Here is a 21759-nt window from a genome sequence, read left to right as displayed (position 1 = left end):
GAAACAATTTCACTGAGAGATAATTCACATGTCAGACAGTTCAACCATTTAAAATGTATAACTCAGTGTCTGTTAGTATATTCGCAGCATTGTGTAATCATCAGCACAATCAATGCTAGAACATTTTCGCCACTCTGAAAAGCAACCCCACATCTCTTAGCCATGACTGCAACCCCTCTCCATGTCTCTCCACCTACCCCTACCCCATGTCTCTCCATCTACCCCAGTTATAGGCAACCACCGTCCACTTTTGTCTCCATAGATGTGTATGGTCTGCATATTTTATATACACAGAGTCATACAATATGAAGTCCTTTCTGACTGGCTCTTTCACTTAGCAGAATGTTTTCAGAATTTTATCCATGTTGTAGCACGTATCAGTAGTTTATTCCTTCTTATTGTCTCATAATAGTCTATTTCATGGCTACACCAGTTTTCCATTCATTCGTCAGCTGATGGACCTTTAGGTTGTTTCCACTTTTTGGCTATTATGAAAACAGCTGTTGTGAACATTCATTTACAGGTTATTGTATGGATGTATGTTTTTATTTCTCTGCCATTGGACTTTATCCTAGCGTTAATTGGGCAGATGTCAGCCCCAGTTTTACCCATGCTGTCCTTCCTGCCTTCTCAGTTCCTGCTCATCTAGCCTCATTCATTCAGACCTGGCAGGCAATTTCCTCTTCATGAAGCTTTCTCTGACTGTTCTTACTCTCACTGACCTTACATCTCAGCACTTGTTGCCCAGTCTGCAGAATAACTTAGCCCTTAATTTGACATGGCTTTTATTTTTGATGGAAGATAATTTTGTCTCATCATAAATTTGCTTAAAGGGAAAATAATATCTGACATGCATGTCACCTATCCTTGTATAAATTGAAAATATTTTAGCTTGGCAGCTTTTAGCATAGAACAAAATATACCATACCTATGATTTCTTCTTTGAGACATTAACACAGTAAGTCTTTTTATTCTAAGTGTATTTTTAGCAATTAAATATGAAATTAAAACCAATTAGTCTAATAAAGGAGAATTGTTCAATCAAATGCTCATGTTTTTCTCAGTATGAAAAAAGAATCTAAATTTGCCTTCCTTCACTATGTAGCCAAAACTGTATTTCTGGATGGTTGCCAGTTTGTCAGCTGAACAGTTCTGGGTGCAGCTTGTCTGATGAAAGCACAGCCCCTTAATCCGAGCGCTCAGCAGAGTACTCGTGAAAGCAGTGCCACAGCAACAGCTTCTGGGAGGGAATTGATTCAGAAGCCTTGATTTAGCAATAGAGTCCAGGGTTTTCAGCTCCGTGGCTCAGCCTGTCTCTGCTGGTCATGTCGGTTATGTACTACTCAATCCAGGAGGTGCTGTTTACATTGTACTACGTACATGACTGTTGCCCACTGAGTCATATGGAGAGAAAAGTAAGCTATAAATTATGCGCTCCCCATTTGCTGCCACTTTCAGTGGTGTGAAGAATGATTCAGTGCAGCTATAGGAGACTACTCCCATTGGAATGCCACCTGCCTAACGTGTACAATTGTCAAGATATAAAAAAGTAAAAATTACCATGCTAATAGCAAATCTTATCTGTAGTTCACTATGTACATGGACTCTTCTAAGTGCTTCTAAGCAAATCTTATCTGTAGCTCACCATGCACCATGTACTCTTCTAAGTACTTCATGTCAGTCCCCGGTTTAATCTTCCCAACATCCCAGTGAAGTAGATGGTATTATTCTCTCCATTTCATAGATAAAGAACCAGAGACACAGAAAATTAATTTTCTCAAGTTCACACAGCTAGTATCTGGTAGAGCTGGGATTCAGACCCAGGCCTTCTGGCTTCTGTGTAGAACTGCTTCTCAAACCATTGCATGGAACACCTGGTTGGTGAGGTGGTTAATGCCAGTAATTCTAGCACTTTGGGAGGCTAAGGCAAGAACAGTGCTTGAGCCCAGGAATTTGAGACCAGCCAGAGCAATATAAGTGAGACCCTGACTCTACCAAAAAAAATTTTTTTTAACAGATGAGGCATGGTGGTGCATGCCTGTAATCCCAGCTACATTGGAAGGCTGTGGTGGGAGGATCGCTTGAGCTCAGAATATCAAGGCTGCAGTGAGCGGTAATCAAGCCATCGCACTCCAGCCTGGGTAGCAGAGCAAGACTCTGTCTCATAAATAAAATGTTTTTTATAGATTCGCATAGAGTTGATTTAGACATCAGGCATAGAATTATTAGCCACTGTGATGTCTGCCTTGGGAGTAAAACATATAATAAGGGACAGCTTTAAACCATCTCAGTCAATAGCTTCTAACTTCTCCAGAAGGTTCTTATTTCATGAGTTCCTAAGCAAGAGACTACCTGGATAAGACATTTGGTGGACACCATTTTGAGATGAAGAATCTCGATTAGGAAGAAGGGAGATCTCTACTTGACTGGAGCTTCCCAATGATATAGTTGAGTGTCCCCAGAAAGAAACTGTAGAACAAGATGTTCATCATGCCATATCTCTATGGAAAAGGAAATTCTTTAGAAGGAAACAAAGGCAAACAATTGATAATCTGATTCTCATGGGAAAGTTTTCATTATACAAGAAAAAAAGGGCTGGGTGCCATGGCTCATGCCTGTAATCCCAACACTTTGGGAGACTGAGGTGGGTGGATTGCCTGAGGCCAGAAGTACAAGAACAGCCTGGCCAACATGGCAAACCCCTGTCTCTACTGAAAATACAAAAATTAGCTTGGTGTAGTGGTGTGCAACTGTAGTCCCAGCTACTTGGGAGGCTGAGGCAGGAGAATCACTTGAACCCAGGAGATGGAAGTTGCAGTGAGCCGACGTGACACCACTGCACTCCAGCCTGGATAAAAGACTGTGACTCTATCTCAACAAAAAAGAAAGAAAAAGAAAAAAAGGACAAAGTATAGTGGTCAAAAAAAGAAGAAAGAGAGAGAGAGATATGAAAGAAAGAGAGAGAAGGAAGGAAGGAAGGAAAGAAGGAAGGAAGAAGAAAGAAAGGAAAGAAAGAAAAAGGGAAAGAAAGAAAGAGAAAGAAAAGAAAGGAAGGAAGGAAGGACAAAGTATACCGGTCAATATCCAAAGAAAAAGGAAAAAAAAAGAAAAGAAAAGAAGGAAAAAGTACAAAGTATACTGGTCAATATCCTAAGGGTGAGACAGCCCCCCTTCAAGATTAGAAAATAATACTATATTCAAAGTAACATCAATAAGAATCAACATAAAATAGACAAGATTCACTATCTACAAAAGTAATCTGCACCAAGTAGCAATGTATGAGTGTGTGGTTGAAAATATTGTCTATAATATGTGTACTAGAAGGAAGAAGCCTCAGTAAAAAGGTCAGAGTTGGAAATATATATTAGGGAATCCAGGTTAACCTTTGGAGATTTTAGGAGTTCTGAGAGAATTTAAAAAGAGGAGTAGCAGCCGGGCATGGTGGCTCATGCCTGTAATCCCAGCACTTTGAGAGACCGAGGTGGGCGGATCATGAGGTCAGGAGTTCAAGACCTGCCTGGCCAACATAGTGAAACCCCATCTCTACTAAAAATACAAACAATTAGCTGGGTGAGGTGGTGGGCACCTGTAATCCCAGCTACTCGGGAGGCTGAGACAGGATAATCACGTGAACCCGAGAGGTGGAGGTTGCAGTGAGTGGAGATCGCACTGTTGTGGAATCAGGAGGACTAGAGACAGACCTTGAGGTGTATACAGGAGGATATCTTTATTGAGTGTATTCAGATCCAGTGGACTCAACTTTTGACAAACTGGGCCCAGAACAAAGACAGCACTTGACTTTTTTTATGCACACCTCAAAAAGAGGGTGGGCTAGCTTGAAGCAGGCTTACAGTTAGAGTGGTGTGAAAGCACGGATACAGAGCAGAACAATTAATTAAATTGTGACAGGTTCATAACTCAGGATTACACATGACGTTTGCCAAGCAACCCAGATGTCTGTTATCTAGGTTTTGCTCTAAAGAGCCGTACACTGGTTTATCTCAAGTTTCAGTATACAAAGTGATGAAAAGTAGATCTCTGGATGAGACCATGTGTCATAGAGTCCAATGGAAGGGGAGAAACAGGATAATAGAAAAGCCACAAAAACCAGACAAAAGTTATTATTTGTTTATTATAGAAAAAATAAACTTTGTTTAAAGAGAAATGGTAAAGAGACATGGAAAGACAAACCCACAGGTGAATACTTACAGAGGATGACAGTGTTTAGCTCAGCCTGAAGATAGATGAGGATCAAAAATGTAATGGGAACTAGTAAGAGTTTTCTAAAAATCATCTTAATAAGATGTAATTTAACTTGGAATATCTTAAACTATTAATGACAATGTTTCTAGAGCATCTTTAAAAACTAAAATGTAAATATAGCTACCTTTATTTTTTTTCTTTTACTAACCCTTAGTATTTTATGTGTAAAAATTCTCATTTTTAACAAACATTTTTGGCAGTTTAAATTTCAGAAAAGATAATGATGAAAGTGTGAATCATTTTTAGCTGTTTTAAGAAAATGACTATTTTTGAAATCTGTCCTTATTGGCATCAGGTTTATAAAACGCACTTTATATACCTGCCTAAATACATATTATTCGTCAACTTATGAGAAATAATATTTTTAAGATAAAAGAGGGGCTCTAGATTTTGCAAAAATAATTTTAAACCCTTTGTTTTCAAGCCTGAAGAAAAACATGAAGAATTCAGAAAACTTTTTGAGTTAAGATCATCACTGGACTATAATGTGGATCAAATAAGAAAGAAAAATCATAAATTAGAAGAAGAGACAACTGGGTATGGTTTTCATATTATAGGACATTTTAACCATTTGTTAATTGATTTAACTCTAACTTTACTTGACTAAAACCTAGATACAAATTCATTTTATGTCTGCATTTTCATAATTAAACGAATTGTATTTTAAAATGTATTTCAGAAACTCACAACGCAACTTTATAGGCATGTGAGCAGGAGTCCATGACCCTTGCACTTTTTTGTTGGAATTATTAAAAAATCAAATTTCAGTATAAAAACACAATAACTGATGAAAAATAGATCTCTGGATGAGACCATGTGTCACAGAGTCCAGTGGAAGGGGAGAAACGGGGCAGAAGTCAGCTAAGTGCTATGGCGAAGTTGGGATGAAAACATTCATATTAAAAATATGTGAAAAAAAAGAAACAATGCGATCTCAAAATTTTTTTGAATGCCGAAACATTACACTTATTTATTTATTTTTTGAGACAGAGTCGGGCTCTGTCACCCAGGCTGGAGTGCAATGACACGATCTCGGCTCACTGCAACCTCCACCTCCTGGGTTCAAGTGATTCTCTTGCCCGAGCCTCCTGAGTAGCTGTGATTACAGGAGTGCACCACCCTGCCCGGCGAATTTTTATATTTTTTGTAGAGACAGTGTTTCACCATGTTGATCACGCTGGTCTCGAACTCCTAACCTCATGATCCACCTGCCTCGGCCTCCCAAAGTGAGGCATGAGCCATTGTGCTTGGCAACGTATTCTTTAATGGTTTTGAAAACAATAATGACAATGCTTTGGGCATGTGATGTCAAGTGCACTCTTCATGACCTAGTTTGAATTTTTATTTCTGAAGATATTTTTGCTGTATTTGGTCATCTTTTCTTCCTTTTACAGTGTTCTTCTCTGCTGCATTCAAAGTTTTTAAAGACCTATTTGTGTCATTCTTTAACATCAAAATTTATCTTGATATATAGCTTGTATTTGGTTTCTGCTTCTTTCTTTTGCTTTTAGATATAAAACATATCATGGAAATTTACTCATTTTACATGGGTACCTCCATTGTATACGTGAAGTATACATCTTACTAAACTTTTGTTTTACAGAAATAAATTATACATATGTATAAATATATGTATAACCTAAAGAAAAAGAGTAAAAGACCATTCATGTTTTGATCACAGATTTTAAAAAAAAATGGAATGTGTCTTTGAAGTCCTGAACACAGCTAGTTTTCTATTTATTTACTGAGCACTTAAGTTGGTTCTCTGATTCTATTCAACATTTTTCTGTCATTGTCTTTCTCTACATGGTTTTGTATCTCTTTCATTTTGTTGGATTATGTCAGTAAAGATCTCTAGATCTCTTCTTCAAAGTCTTTAAATCATCACATATCTGTCTCCACCTTTCCTTTTTTCTAAAACTGCCTGTTTTCTTTTTCTCCTCAACTCAGATATTAAAGATGTTTCCTTACTTCTCTTTCTCTACATTGAATGACCTTCTTGATGCTTTTTGTGTGTACTTTTTTTTCTTGTTATAGACTGTGGTCATCGGATATCAAAATGTATTTTTGTGTCTTTTTCAAACATGTATGTGTTTTACTTTTTTTTATCTTAGTTACTCATCTCTGGGTTATGGCGTATATTTACTAATAGGTCATTTTATCTTAGCATACCAAAATGGATGTGAATAGTTTATTTATAAAAAACTGTATGGTTAGGCCAGGTGTGGTGGCTCATGCCTGTAATCCCAGCAATTTGGGAGGCTAAGGCAGGTAGATCATTTGAGGTCAGGAGTCCAAAACCAGCCTGACCAAAATGGTGAACCTCATCTCTACTAAAAATACAAAATTAGCCAGGGATGGTGGCACATGCCTGTAATCCCAGCTACTTGGGAGGCTGAGACAAGAGAATCACTTGAACCCAGGAAGCAGAAGTGGCAGTGAGCCGTCATCACGCCATCGCACTTCAGCCTGAGCAACAAGAGTGAAATTCCATCTCAAAAAAAACTGTATGGCTATCGTATCACTTTACCTGCTATGTATGCCATAAAATTGTTGTTCATATTATTTATCTAAGATTATAATTTCATATAGAATATTTTCAAACTATGTTCAGTTGAAACTGAGAGGATCATAGTTTATAGATTTGTTTCTTTGATATGCCATAACATAATATCTGTTTAAACGATTATTAAATATTTACTCTTACAAATACTTGACTTACTACTTCTGTACATTTCTGCAGATATAAGAAATGCCTAGAAATGACAATAAATATGTTAAATGTATTTGGAAATGAAGACTTCAGTTGCCATGGAGACTTAAATACAGATCAACTGAAAATGGATATTCTGTTTAAGAAGCTAAAACAGAAGGTAATTAAAAATAATTATTTTATCTTAAGGTCTAGATTACATGTGCGAGACGTGCAGGTTTGTTACATAGGTAAACGTGTGCCATGGTGGTTTGCTGCACCTATCAATCCATCACCTATGTATTAAGCCTCGCAGGTGTTAGCTATTAATATTGATGCTCTCCCTCCTGACCCAAACAGGCCCAGGTGTTTGTTGTTCCCCACCCCAAGTGCATGTGTTCTCATTATTCAGCTCCTACTTATAAGTGAGAAGATGAAGTGTTTGGTTTTTTGTTCCTGAGTTAGTTTGCTGAGGATAACAGCTTCAAGTTCATCCATGTCTTGCAAGGAGCATGATCTCATTTGTATGGCTCCATAGTATTCCATGACGTATATATACCACATTTTTTTTATCCTGTCTATCATTGATGGACATCTGGGTTGACTCCATGTCTTTGCTATTGTGAATAGTGCTGCAATGAACATACAAATACATGTATCTTTGTAATAGGATAATTTATATTCCAACATAAGGTAATTTTAAATCAGTTTGGGGATTAAAATTATGTAATTTGGGGAAATATTAATGATGGATAAACCCAAATTCAGCCATAATATGTTTAAGGAGGTTGATTCTGAGCCAATATGGTGACTGTGGCCCTGGATTACTGAATCTCCAGAGCTCTTGAGAAAGTTTCATGAGACAGTCAGATTACAGTTTGGTTTTGGTTTTGTACATTTCCAGCAGACAGAAGGTGTAGGGAAAATCATAAATCAATATGAGGAAGGCAGACATTGGCTCAGCCTAAAAGTGGGACATCAAAAAGGAGGGGCTAACAAGTCATAGGTGGGTTTTCGGGATTCTTTAGGTGACAATTGGTAAAGAAAATCTGTTGTCTAAAACTGGAAATAGGTAGAAAGGAAGGCCTTAATTAAGATAAGGTGGTTACGGAGGTTAAGGTTCTTATTATGTAGACAAAGCCTCATAGCTGGCAGCCCTCAGAGAAAATAGAGGGTAAAAATATCTTTTCAGACTTTAAATGCATCAGGCTCTTAGTTAATCTTCCCTAGATCTGGGAAGACCTAGAAGGGGAGAGATTGGGCTACATTAATGAAGACTTCTTACAGATGCAGTTTCCCCCACAGAAGACAGCTTTGTACAGTCATTTCAATTTCTTGGTCCTGCAACAGCCATTTCAAAATGTGTCAAAAATATATATATATCTGGGGGTAAAATACTTTGATTTTTTTCAGCTTCTTCTCTCTGTGATGCTGTACCAGAATCACGTTAGAAAGTAAGCCACATCATAAGAGTTAATAAAACCTGTCTGATGAGATTTGATAATTTGAAGGGTGTGATTCCCAGACCCTTTAGATAGAAACTGGGGCAAAAGAATACAAGGTCTTTCTCCTCAATATAAATCTCTCAGTGCTTTAAGCGGTGAAAGATTTTTCATTTAATTTTACAGACTTGATGCTAATAAAAAGGATACTTAAAAAAATATATATATATATATATACACACTATACATCTTATAAGACATGCTGTTGATTCTCTTATGTCTTGAACCCTGGCCAGTGGTCTGAAACCAAGCAGCCCATGTCTCCAGATCACTAGTATCAAATAAATTTTGGGGTGCAACAGGTTTATTGAGAAATAATTAACACACCGTGCAATTCACTCATTTAAAATATACAAGTCATTGACTTTTCGTATTTTCAGAGAGTTATGCAATCATCATTACAATCAATTTTAGAATATTTTCATCACCCTAAAAACAAACCCCATATCATTTAGCCATATTCACTAGTTTTCTGTTCCTCCTTCAGCCCTAGGTAACCACCCACCTTCTTTGTATAGATTTGCCTATAAGCCTCTGAAATAAAAAGCAAGTGGTCTACTGTGACTGGCTTATTTCACTCAGCATAATTTTTCATGATGCATCTGTGCTATAGCAGGTATTGATGCAGGGTTTTTGCTTCTTAATTCAGCTAAATCTGGGTTCTTCTCATGATCAGGAAAAATTAGGCACGTGGACACATTGAAGGGTGAGGAGGACAGAATTTATTAAGTGAAAGGGAAGCTCTCAGCAAAGAAAAGGGTCCTGCAATCAGATTTCCACCTCACAGTTGAATACCAGGACCAGCACACATGAGCTGAAGAGGCCAGGCTCCTCCTCTGCATAAGGCATGAATTCCTGGTGGCTCCACCCCAACCCCCCAGTGCATGTGGGCCTCTGGTCCGCTGCTGGCATGTCCAGGCAAAACCCTGTGCAGTTTCCCTTATCTGCACCAAATGTTTTGTCTGGTGTAGACACTTGTGGGCCTGGTTGGAGATTCTCTGGGGACTGTGCTGTATCTGCCTAGGCATTTTGCTGTCTCCTGCTTCTATCAGTATCAGTACTTAATTTCTTCTTATTGCTGAGTAATATTCCACTGTATGGATACATTAAACATTTTATGTATCCATTCGTGAGGTGATGGACCTTTGGGTTCTTTCCACTTCTTGACTTTATTAATAATGCTGCTGTATAAGTTTTTGTGCTTGCATATGTTTTTATTTTTCTGGAGTATATAATTAATGACTGGAATTTCTGGGTCATATGGTAACTTCATGCTTAACCTTTTGAGGAGCTGCCAGTTTTCCAAAGTGACTGCACCACTTTACATTCCCAGCAGCATTGGATAAGGGTTTTAATTTCTTTACATTTTTCCTAACACTTATTTTCTCTTTTTTATTGAACAAAGATTTCATCCTGTGGTGTGAAGTGATACCACAAGGTGGTTGTGATTTACATTTTCCTAATGACTAATTACATTAAGCATCTATTAATGTGCTTATTATCCATCTTTATATCTTCTTTGCAGAAATATCTATTCAAAATCTTTGCCCATTTTTAAAATTCGGTTATCTTATTATTTATGAATTCTATATCCTATATATGTAAGTCCCTTATTAGATATATGCTTTTCAAATACTTTCTTCTACTCAGTGTCTTACCTTTTCACTTCTTGATACTGTCTTCTCAGGCCCAGCAGTTTTCAATTTTGAAGTCCATTGAATCCATTTTTGCTTTGGAGTCAAGGCTAAGAAAACTGCCAAATGCAGTCACAAAGATTTATACCAATGTTTTTTTCTGAGAGTTTTACAGTTTTAGCTGTTACAGTTAACTGTTTTATTTTGAGTTAATTTTTAGATATGGTATTAGGTGAGAGTCCAACTTTATATATATATTTTTTGCACATGTATACCCAGTTGTTCCAACACCATTTATTGAAAAGACTATTCTTTTCCCATTCTGTTTTTTTGTTAACCTTGTATAAAATCAATTGTAAATGTGCAGGCTTATTTTTAGATTATCAATTCTTAGTTTGTTTATGTCTATTCTTATACTAGGACCAAATCAAATTTAATGAAAAGGTTTTTTTCAATCATGTTGCATATTACCAGTTGTCTTATGTCATAATAAAAATTAAATGTAGTGAAATATCTTTAACTTCACCTTTTGTGTCTCAAAGGAGTCTGTGGTCAGCTTATACCTTACTTACTCTAAGACACAATGGCAAGTCAAGCTTACAAGACACACTTTCTTTCTTTTTTTTCTCCATTTAAACCTTCAGTCTCTTATCCAGTGCCTCCCTCTATAGTTTCGTTTTCAGTAAATTTTGGTCACAGGATCTGCTGACATAGTCTACTGTTTAGTGCATTATGTTTTACTAATTCATTATAATTCATAGAATCATCCATAGATATTTACCATCCAGGAAGGAGAAGTTTAAGTCTGAGCTGCCAGCTTTCCTCAGTGGAAACCAAGTGAAGTCATCATCTTCCAGTTCGCAGATCCTCTTGCCATGTGGTAGCTGGTTCTCTTGAGTAGCACTGTGGCTAATCCTTTTCTTGGTGCAGATCTTGCATTCTCAGAAACCACAGTTTCTGTATTGACCTCCTTTGACTGAAACAGAGATGCACAGCTCTGCTTTCTAGCTTACTAGAGGATTCTTGGAATAAAAAGTTTAACTCATTCCAAGAAAAGTTTTAGGAGCGCAGCAGTTAAAAATCAGGTAATATTCAGCAATTTATCAGAGACAAATGGTAGATTGGTATTTTGAATTTCAAAATATCAGAGCCAAGTTGTGTGCTATAGAGAAGCATTGTGGTATAACATAGAGATGGGATTGTCTTAACTTCTCCATACAAACAGGCTTGGAGTAAGGTAAAGGAGAAATTGCATTTGATGTCTTAACACTCAAACCTCACTATGTTTATTTTACTTCTGTGAAGTCTAAAAATCATTCCATAATGTTCTCCTTATTTCCTCCTCATTGAGAAAAAGGAAAATGAAAATTGAATACTAGATTGATTAATAAATACTCAAAGCGTCTTCTCTTTTTTGTTTTTTCTTTTTTTTTTTTTTAGATGGAGCCCTGCTCTGTCACCCAGGCTGGAGTGCAGTGGCGCAATCTCGGCTCACCGCAAGCTCCGCCTCCCGGGTTTGTGCCATTCTCCTGCCTCAGCCTCCTGAGTAGCTGGGACTACAGGCGCCCGCCACCACGCCCGGCTAATGTTTTGTATTTTTAGTAGAGATGGGGTTTGACCCTGTTAGCCAGGATGGTCTTGATCTCCTGACCTCATGATCCGCCCGCCTCGGCCTCCCAAGCTGGGATTACAGGCGTGAGCCACCGTGCCCGGATCAAAGCTTCTTTTAGAACTTTCGTTAATTGAAATCACATAAATATCTGATTTTGGTTATGTAACCAGGTATTTCTAGTTGTTTTTCAAATCATATGTCTTCTTGCTTCGCAGTCTATAACTTGAGGGGAAATTGTAAGGAGACACCCTTGCCTTATTATCAGAGTTCGTAATTGAAGGGGGTTTTAGGAAAAGTTCCTCTTCAGCAGCTTATGTCTCTTTCCTGGTTATCTGCTGCTTCTCAATAATGTTTGTCATCATTAAATTAATCTCAACATTTATTAGATCCTACTTTAAAGGAGAGTCTTTTCTGCTGTATAAGTTATGTTTCTTGTTGTCTTTTTTTAAAACTTATTTTTCTAACAATTACTCAGAGATTTTTAGCTTAAAAGAAAAACATTTATTTAGTTCATGAACCTGTGGTTTGGAAAAAGCTTGGCCAGGACAGCTTGCCTCTGCTCCCCTCAGCTTCCCTAGGAACAGCTGATCATTTGGGGAAATGGCATCATCTGAAGCTTTGCTCACCCATGCGTTTGATGGTTGATGCTGGCCATTGGCTGGAACCTTGCTTGGGGCAGGCAGCATGAACACTGACACTGGCACTCCCAGGCTGTCTCTGTGGTCTGATCTCTCTCACAATCTGAGGGCTGAGTTTGAAGGGAAAGCAGTCTGAGATAGGGAAGCCACATGGTATCCCTTTTACTGCATTCTATTCATTAGAAGGAAGTCAGTAAGGATGGCCCATATTCTATTCTTTTGATGGGATAAATATAGCTTCTCTTTTGTTTTAATTGACATGTATATACATAATTTTGGGCTATAGAGTGACATTTTGATACACGTATATAGTGCGTAATGATCAAGCCAACTAGCATATTTACTACTTCAACCATTTCTCATTTCTTTGAATTGTGAACATTCAAAATCTTCTAGCTTTTTAAAAATATACAATAAATCATAGTTAACCATATTTGACTACAATGCCACAGACCACCAGAACTCATTCCTCTTATCTAACTGTAATTCTGTATCCATTAACCAGACTCCCATCCCCTATCTTTATGAGCTTTTTAATTGTTGTTAAGAGACGAGGTCTTGCTAGTGAAGTCTGGTCTCCGGGCAACTGTAGTCACCCAGACTAGAGACAGTGATTTGATCATAGCTCACTGCAGCCTCAAACTCTTGGGCTCATGTGATCCTCCCACCTCAGCCTCCTGAGCAGCTGGGATTGTGGACATGCACCATTGCACCTGTCTGATTTTTCACTGTGTAGAGATGTCTCTCTGTGTTACTCAGGCTGCTCTGGAGCTTTTGGTCTCCAGTGATTCTCCTGCCTTGGTCTTTCAAAGTGCTAGGAAATTACAGGCATCAGCCGTGTCGCCCAGCCCTCAATTACTCTTTTCTTTTTTTTTTTGAGATGGAGTTTTGCTGTGTTGCCCGGGCTGGAGTGCAGTGGTGCGATCTCAGCTCACTGCAAGCTCCGCCTCCTGGGTTCGCGCCATTCTCCTACCTCAGCCTCCCGAGTAGCTGGGACTACAGGCGCCCGCCACCACGCCCAGCTAATTTTTTGTATTTTTAGTAGAGACGGGGTTTCACCATGTTAGCCAGGATGGTCTCGATTTCCTAACCTCATGATCCACCTGCCTCAGCCTCCCAAAGTGCTGGGATTACAGGTGTGAGCCACCATGCCCAGCCTCAATTTTTCTTTAGCTTCCACACATGAGTGCGAATGTACGGTATGTATCTTTCTGTGTCTGCACTTAATATAATATCCTCCAGACTGATCCAAATGGCCACAAATAAGAGGATTTCATTTTTTTACATGGTGAATAGTGTTCCATTGTGTATGTGTACCACGATTTTTGGTCCATTCATTTGTTGATAGACATGTAGGTTGATTTATTACATCAGTTGTTGTGAATAGTGCTACAATGAACATATGAGGACAGGTATCTTTGTGATCTATTGGTTTTTTTCTATTGCCTGAATACCCGGTAGTGGGGTTGCTGGATCCCTCGACAGTTCCATTATTAGTTTTTTGAGAAATCCTCATGTTGTTTTCTAAGTGGCTTCACTAATTTACCTTCCCACCAACACCATGTAAGAGTTTACTGTTCTCTGAAACCTCACCAGCATTTGTTATTTTTTGTCTTTTCTATGATAGCCATTTATTCGAAATGGAGCAAGAGTATATCACATTTTAGGTTTGATTTGTATTTCCCTGATGATTAGTGATACTGAACATTTTTAAATGTATTTATTGGCCATTTGTATTTCTTTTTTTCTTAAAAAAAGAAAAACTAATCAGATCTTTTGCGCAGTTTTGAACTCAGATTATTTTTTATACTGTGAGGGTGTTTGAGTTCCTTGTATATTTTGGATATTTACCTTTTATTAGATGAATAGCTTGAAAATATTTTCTTCCATTCTACAGGTTTTCTCTTCACTCAGTTGTAGTACTGTTTGTCTATCGTTTGTTTTTTGCCTGGGCTTCTGATGTCTTACCCATAGAAATCTTCGTGCAGACTAATGTCCTGAAGCATTTTCCCTATCTTTACTTATAGTAGTTTGATAATTTTGGGCCTTACATTTCAGTCATCAATTGATTCTGAGTTTATTTTGCTATATGGTGCTAGATAGGAAGCTAGTGTCATTCTCCATATGGATAGTTTTCCCAGTGCCTTTCATTTGAAGAGGGTGTCCTTTCCCTAATGTATGTTCTTGGCACCTTAGTCCAAAATCAGTTGGCTGTAAATATGTGGATTTATTTCTAGGTGCTGTATTCTATGGCCTTTACCCCAAGAATCATTACTTCTTAAAATTCAATTCAAATTAGCATGAAACATTTGCAGTTTAGGAAAAGCCTTATGGCATCAGAATCCTTATTTACAGGATTCATTATTTTGTGGTTTTTTGAGATATGGTCTTTGTCTGTCATCCAGGCAGAAGTGCAGGGATGTGTTCATAATTCACTGCAGCCCTGAACTCTGAGTACAAGCCATCCTTTTGCCTCAGTCTCCCAACTAGCTGGGTCTACAGGCCTGAGCCACCATGCCTGGCTAATTTTAAAAAATTGTTTTGTAGAGATGAGTGTCTCACTATGTTGCTCTGGCTGATCTCAAATTCCTGGTCTCCAGTGATCTTTCTGCCACAGCCGCCTAAAGTGCTAGGATTACAGGCATGAGCCACCAGGCCTAGCCTAGAGTATCATATTATTTTCAAAGTCTTATTCTGAGAGCAATTTATTGACTTTGGCCTAAATAACTCAATGTGATAGCTCTGAAACTTTTTTTGACAAATTTTGGGGAGTGGCTGTGAGGGAAGGGGTTAGACACTTTTCACTAGGAGATCACTTTGGCCTAAATAACAATGTGATAGCTCTGAAACTTTTTTTGACAAATTTTGGGGAGTGGCTGTGACGGAAGGGGTTGGACACTTTTCACTAAGAGACCACCTTGGCCTAAATAACAGTGTGGTAGCTCTGAAACTTTTTTTGACAAATTTTGGGGAGTGGCCGTGACGAAAGGGGTTGGACAGTTTTCACTAAGAAACCACTTTGGCCTAAATAACGATGTGATAGCTGTGAAACTTTTTTTGACAAATTTTGGGGAGTGGCCGTGAGGAAGGGGTTGGACACTTTTCACTGAGAGACCCACTCAGTGCCGTTTCAGGAGGAACAAAAACAAATCGTCGGAAAAATGAAAAGATCAAGCGCAGGTGTTCTGTGGCAAAGATGATGATAGTAGAGCGTGTATTTTTGTGACTCATGGTAGCTTTAACTTCGCTCTTAAAATTCTGAGTAATTTAAGGGTTCACATTTGAAGACTGTGCTACATTATTGATAACATGTTATTGCAAGTAAATGCATTTCAAAATTTGTTACTGGTTTTGTATTAGATTATTTGAAGCCTGCTTCACTATCAAGCTCTATTATTTTATTCATGCAGTTTGATGATCTTACGGCCGAGAAGGAAGCTGTGTCTTCAAAATGTGTCAATTTGGCTAAAGACAATCAAGTTCTTCAACAGGAGTTTTTATCTATGAGAAAAATACAAGAGAAATGTGAAAAACTTGAGGAGGATAAAAAGATGTTGGAAGAAGAAGTATTAACTCTTAAGACACATATGGAAAACAATATGGTAGAACTTGGTAAAGTACAAGAATATAAATCAGAGCTAGATGAAAGGACAATGCAGATAATAGAAAAATTAGAAGAAACCCATTTACAGGTTAGTTTTTAAAGTCAGGTAAGTTTATCTGTAATGTGCTTTCATTTGTTTCACTGCAAATTATATTTTGAATATGTATATATTGTGTTTCCTCTGCCTCCCTTAGAGCAATTTGCTTTGTAGAGTTCTAGAAAACAAGTGGCATCTTTTTTTTCTTTTAAATATTTAAATTTACATTATTATTATAACAAAATCAGTATTTCAAAGTAATGATTCTCACTATAGAGTCATTTGATGATTAAGACCAACTGGCATAAGATAAAACTGTGATTTAGAAATTATGTGATACTTTTGGATTGGTCTTAAGCTACGTTGTTCATTGTTCACTTTTTAAAATTATAAATGGATTCTATTACTTTTTATAGGACCAGATTACATTAATACTAACATAATTATGATTTCAAATTTTTATAAATCAGATTTAATTCTGAATTCAGTTATTAGTTTTGTTGATAGTGCTGATAAATACTTTAAGCTTCAGCCTCTTTTTAACATATTCAAAATTGCTCTTTGAATCACTGACTCAAAATGAAAGGCAGCAAACATATGGTAATTAGGTTATAATTGTTTTAAAAGTGTATTCTTTTCATTTGTTTTAGGAACAAGCAAAATATGAAAAACAATTAGAGCAGTTAAACAAGGATAATATAGCTTCACTAAATAAGAAGGAACTCACACTTACAGATGTGGAATGTAAATTCTCCGAAATGAAAACTGCTTATGAAGAGGTTACAACCGAATTAGCAGAATATAAGGAAGCCTTTGCAGTAGCATTGAAAGCTAACAATTCCATGTCAAAAAATTTAATGAAGTAAGTCAAAACACACTAACAGAAAATGAATTAAGCTCATTAATTTGTTTTGAAAGTATAATTTTTAGTGAGATGGCTTCAGGAGATCAGTAGGAAGTGACTGCTAATCTGATAATGTAATTTTGGAAAACAATGTTAGTAAATAATCTTACCTTTAAAATGTTCTTCAAGGATAGTTTCTGTCTCTATGCTCTCTCTTTTTTTTTTTTTTTTTGCTTTTGTATGGCTTTTTTCCCCGAAGTCTCATGTAGTTAACCTGACCTGTTAGTTTTTTTCACTAAGTATTTTTGAAGCTTTATAATTAATAAAGTGATCTTGTTATAAAATTGCCAGAATTTCCCTAAATAGAAATATTAAAGAGTTTATTTTTTGGTAGATCACAACCTAAACCCAAAGTGTCGAGTTGTGCTTCTACTCTGGGCACATCCTGGCACTGAGGCAAGAACTGTTTTTGATTGTGATCTTTAGTATTATCACTAGAGGGTGCCTCAAGAAAGACTATTTGTGTAACATTTTCAAGGAGTTACAGCAACTTGTCCTTGTGAAATAGGGAATAATTATCACAGGAATGAAAAGAAGTGTAATCCACAAGGTGGTTTAAAAGAAAAACACCATGTTCAGCCTGAAGGGGTATGTGGAAGGCAGAAAGAACAAGCCCCACCTACAGTGCCTTGGTCACAGTGCTGGGGGCTAATTGCCTTCAGAGATGCTTTAGTTCTCTTGGATCACCAACCAACCAATCTGGTTCTCCCCCAGGAGTTGTTGCTCTGAGTTATTCCTCAGTGCCAAATACTTAAGTGTTCTTGGATAATGAGTGAAATGTACAAGGGTGAAACCTGAAACTGGTTTACAAAACACAAGTATTTCTAGATTATTTTTGTTCATTTTAGTTTTCTTAATCTACATTCTTTAAGGAGTACAACATGATGTTTTGATATAATTATTTATAGTGAAGTCGTTCTTATAGTCAAGCAAATTAACATATTCATTTTCCCATATAGTTACCCTTCAAATACAAGTATTTCTAAAGGAATCTGTAGAATCTTACAAGTAGAGCTATTGTAGAAGGCAGCTGGGTTACCTGTTGAGCTGTACATCACTGATAACCATTTCTCTTCCCTGTCGACTTTGAACTTCTTGCTCAGTAGAAATCACTTTAGAAGCAATATACTTATTCAGAATGATTTTAAAATTAAAGTTGCTTACAAGAGGTAGGCTCTCACACATCTTCTTGTGAAAACAGTGTTTAGTGGGTAATTTGGTTTACTCTCGGGCAACTGTTTTAAAAATGCAAGTCGTTAAGAATCATTCAAGGAAAAATGAAATACTAAGCATTTGTCTTTGCTGTCTTTACAGATCGAATAAGAAAATAGCAGTGATCAGCACCAAGCTCCTTATGGAGAAAGAGCGGATGAAATATTTTCTCAGCACTCTTCCTATAAGGCCAGACCCAGAGTTACCTTGTATTGAAAATCTTAATAGTATAGGACTCAACAGAAAAGATATTTCCAAAACACCCATAAGAATTCCTACTTCAAACCCACAGACTTCAAATAACTGCGAGAACTCCTTGACTGAGGTTAGTTATATGACCATTTCTCTTTTGGGTTTCATTTCTTTAATATAATTCTTGTTTATAATTTGGTGAAATACTGAGTTGTTCTGTTGACTTATGCATGTTAAGTGAAGATTATAATTACCTGTGTTAACACAGAAAGGAAATGGGAACTTTACATTTTTTAATTCACTGGAGCTCTCATTTTCAAGAGATACCCATTTGCTAAGTTTATTCAATAAATGTGACTAAACTGACACATTTAAAATTTCTTTAAAAGCTGCATTTAAGTTAGGTTTTAGAAATTGCATGTTATTGCCTACTAACTGATGGTATACTTTGAGATGCTTTGTCTTACTCTACTTGATTGTAGTTTGTCTGTGGTTCATATCACCTTTTTTTTTTTTTGAGAAGGAATCTTGCTCTGTTGCCTAGGCTAGAGTGTAGTGGCATGATCTCAGCTCATTGCAACCTCCGCCTCCCGGGTTCAAGTGACTCTCCTGCCTCAGCCTCCCGAGTAGCTGGGACTACAGGTGCCCACCACCACACCTAGCTAATTTTTGTATTTTTAGTAAGGATGGGATTTCACCATATTGGCCAGGCTGATCTCAAGCTCCTGACCTTGTGCTCCACCCACCTCAGCCTCCCAAAGTGCTGGGATTACAGGGTGAGCCACCATGCCCAGCCCATACCACTTTTAAAGTTTCTTTGCACCATCTTAACTCTTCCCACCCATAATCACAAGTGAATGACTGGCAACCAAACACTTAACCACACATAGATATTTATTATTTCATAGAATCCAAAATAAGTGCATTTTATGAATTAAATAAACAAGACACTGAAAGATTCATTTCCATTTTTCTGTTAAAAGATTTGTGCTTGGCCAGGTGCGGTGGCTCACGCCTGTAATCCCAGCATTTTGGGAGGCTGAGGCAGATGGATCACCTGAAGCCAGGAGTTTGAGACCAGCCTGGCCAACATGATGAAACCCTGTCTCTACTAAAACTATAAAAATTAGCCAGGCGTGGTGGCAGGCACATGTAATCCCACATGCAGCAACCCCATTACTATACTAGGGGTATACCTGAAGGAAAATAAATCATTGTAACAAAAAGATGCATGCACCTGTATGTTCATTGCAGCACTGTTCACAATAGAAAGACATGGAGTCAATCCAGGTGCACCCAAGGATTGGGTGATTGAAAATCCAAGGTAGATTGGAAAATTCCATATACACCATGGAGTACTATGCAGTCATGAAAAGAACAAAGTCATGTCCTTTGCAGCAACATGGATACAGCTGGAATCCACTATCCTGAGGAAACTAAGGCAGAAACAGAAACCGAATATCTTGTTTTCACTCATATGTGGGAGCTACGCATTAGGTGCACATTGGCGTGAACATGGGAACAGTAGACACTGGGAAATAAGAACAGGGAGGGACAGAGTGGGCCAGGATTGAAAAACTACTTCTTGGGTCCTATGCTCACCACCTGTGTGATGGGTTCAATTGTACTCCAAACCTCAGCATCCCTCAATATACCTTTGGAAGAAACTTACACTGGTACCACTTTAATTTAGCATACAAACTAGAAAAAAAAAAAAAAAGCAAGAAAAATTTACTATAAAAATTTTTTTCTATAAGTAAAGAATATAAATTTCTTTTTAAGAAAAAATTTATTGAAGTAAAAAATTGGATTGAACTTTTATAAAGGACAGAGTTTTGCTAAGAATTTCAAAGCAATGCATTCATTGCAAAATATGACTTTAATTGTTTAACTTTTTTTTTTTTCTTTCTTTTTTGAGATGGAGTCTCGCTCTGTCACTAGGCTGGAGTGCAGTGGCACGATCTCGGCTCACTGCAACCTCCACCTCCTGGGTTCAAACGATTTTCCTGCCTCAGCCTCCCAAGTAGCTGGGATTATAGGCACGTACCACCATGCCCAGCTAATTTTTGTATTTTTAGTAGAAATAGGATTTCACCATGTTGGCCAGGATGGGTCTTGATCTCTTGACCTTGTGATCTGCCCACCTTTGTCTCCCAAAGTGCTGGGATTACAGGCATGAGCTGTCATGCCCTGCCATTGTTTAACCTTTGTACTAATAAAATACCACCTTTCTAAAATTATGTATATCCAACAGACCAATATTATCTATTTTTGTCAGATTACTCTAAACAGCATTACACAGATACATCCCCTATTATCTAAACTTAAGTAGAAATTTTACTTTATTATGTGATTATTTTTCTATTTAAGCAAACTTCATGTTATGTCTAGTCACTAAAAATACTAAAGGCCACATTTTGTAAGTGATTTATTATTCTCATGATACTGTCTCTTGTTTAATTTAAACATTTTTTTTTTTTTACTTATTTTAGGTGGAGCCGGACTGTGTAGAACAAATAATTAGAGAAACAAAGAAAAGTATGTTGCCAAAATTTATTAATTAAATTTAGGTTTATTTTAGTAATAAAGTGTAAATAGCAGATGGCATTCCTTTTCATTGTGGGTTAGTAGATACTATGTTCAGTATCTTTTTCTTACACACATCTAATGAAAGATGTGAAAACAAAAACTTTCACAATGAAGAGTATACTTATGCACCATTAATTCATCATGTTCCATAGCTTAAAAAATTCCCGAGAAGTGTATACATCTCTTTTTCACTGACTCTACAATTTCTTCACTTTTGCCATCCTCATGGAACTATCAGCCAGCACACTGAAAGGATTCTCCGAAAACAAAGGCATCATCAAGTTCTCAGGGTTTTGGTGGAGATTGAAGGCCAACAGACCTCAGACTCATTTAGAAATACTTAACTGAGCAATAACCCTTCATAAGCAGTCGCTTGACAGGTTATATTTTAAATCTCCTGTCGTTTACTGTGTCATTGACTTACATCTGTTCTCAAGAAAAGTTCCAAAATTTTCACCATGAAATAAAAACACCCATGTCAATGTAATTCTTGTCAAGTTACTCAGCCTTGTCTCTCACCACTTACCGCACTCTGCCCTTTGCTCTAGCACCAAAGTGGATGGAGTAGAACTCCACCGGGCTGTTGGTCACCTCAGGCTGTTTGCCTTTGCCTTTTCCCTCTATCTGGCAAGCTTTTCCTTGTCCTTTAGGCATCAACCTATGGATCTTCTCCACCAGAAAGCCCATGATATTGACACAAAAGTGGGATAGGTGTCCCTTCTGTGTGTTCCAGTAGTGCCCTGCTGTATACCTGTCATGGTATCTGTGACTCTATATGGACATTGCCTGCCTGTCTGTTTTTTAGGTTATAGCATATGACTGTTGAGAGGTGAACCATGCCATCTTCATCTTGTAATTCCAGTGCTAGTTTCAGTACCTT

At 37.5% G+C, this 21759-nt stretch overlaps 1 protein-coding gene across 25 annotated transcripts in view; it reads left to right on the top strand.

Moving 5' to 3' along the window:
* The window catches only part of LOC711523 (ankyrin repeat domain-containing protein 18A), an 82721-nt gene that overhangs the window by 28275 nt on the left and 32687 nt on the right, over positions 1-21759 (top strand). For all 25 annotated transcript variants that reach the window (XM_077966452.1, XM_077966451.1, XM_077966474.1 and 22 more), the window contains 6 exons: positions 4688-4800; positions 7007-7136; positions 15752-16033; positions 16633-16844; positions 18201-18423; positions 20783-20828. In XM_077966452.1, the coding sequence (XP_077822578.1) occupies positions 4688-4800; positions 7007-7136; positions 15752-16033; positions 16633-16844; positions 18201-18423; positions 20783-20828 (1006 nt within the window). The remainder of the gene's footprint in view (positions 1-4687; positions 4801-7006; positions 7137-15751; positions 16034-16632; positions 16845-18200; positions 18424-20782; positions 20829-21759) is intronic.

Source organism: Macaca mulatta, chromosome 15 (genome assembly GCF_049350105.2).
Source record: "Macaca mulatta isolate MMU2019108-1 chromosome 15, T2T-MMU8v2.0, whole genome shotgun sequence".
Lineage (NCBI taxonomy): Eukaryota > Metazoa > Chordata > Mammalia > Primates > Cercopithecidae > Macaca > Macaca mulatta.
The sequence above is the reverse complement of the archived record's forward strand: the minus strand, read 5'-3'. Positions and strand labels throughout refer to the sequence as shown.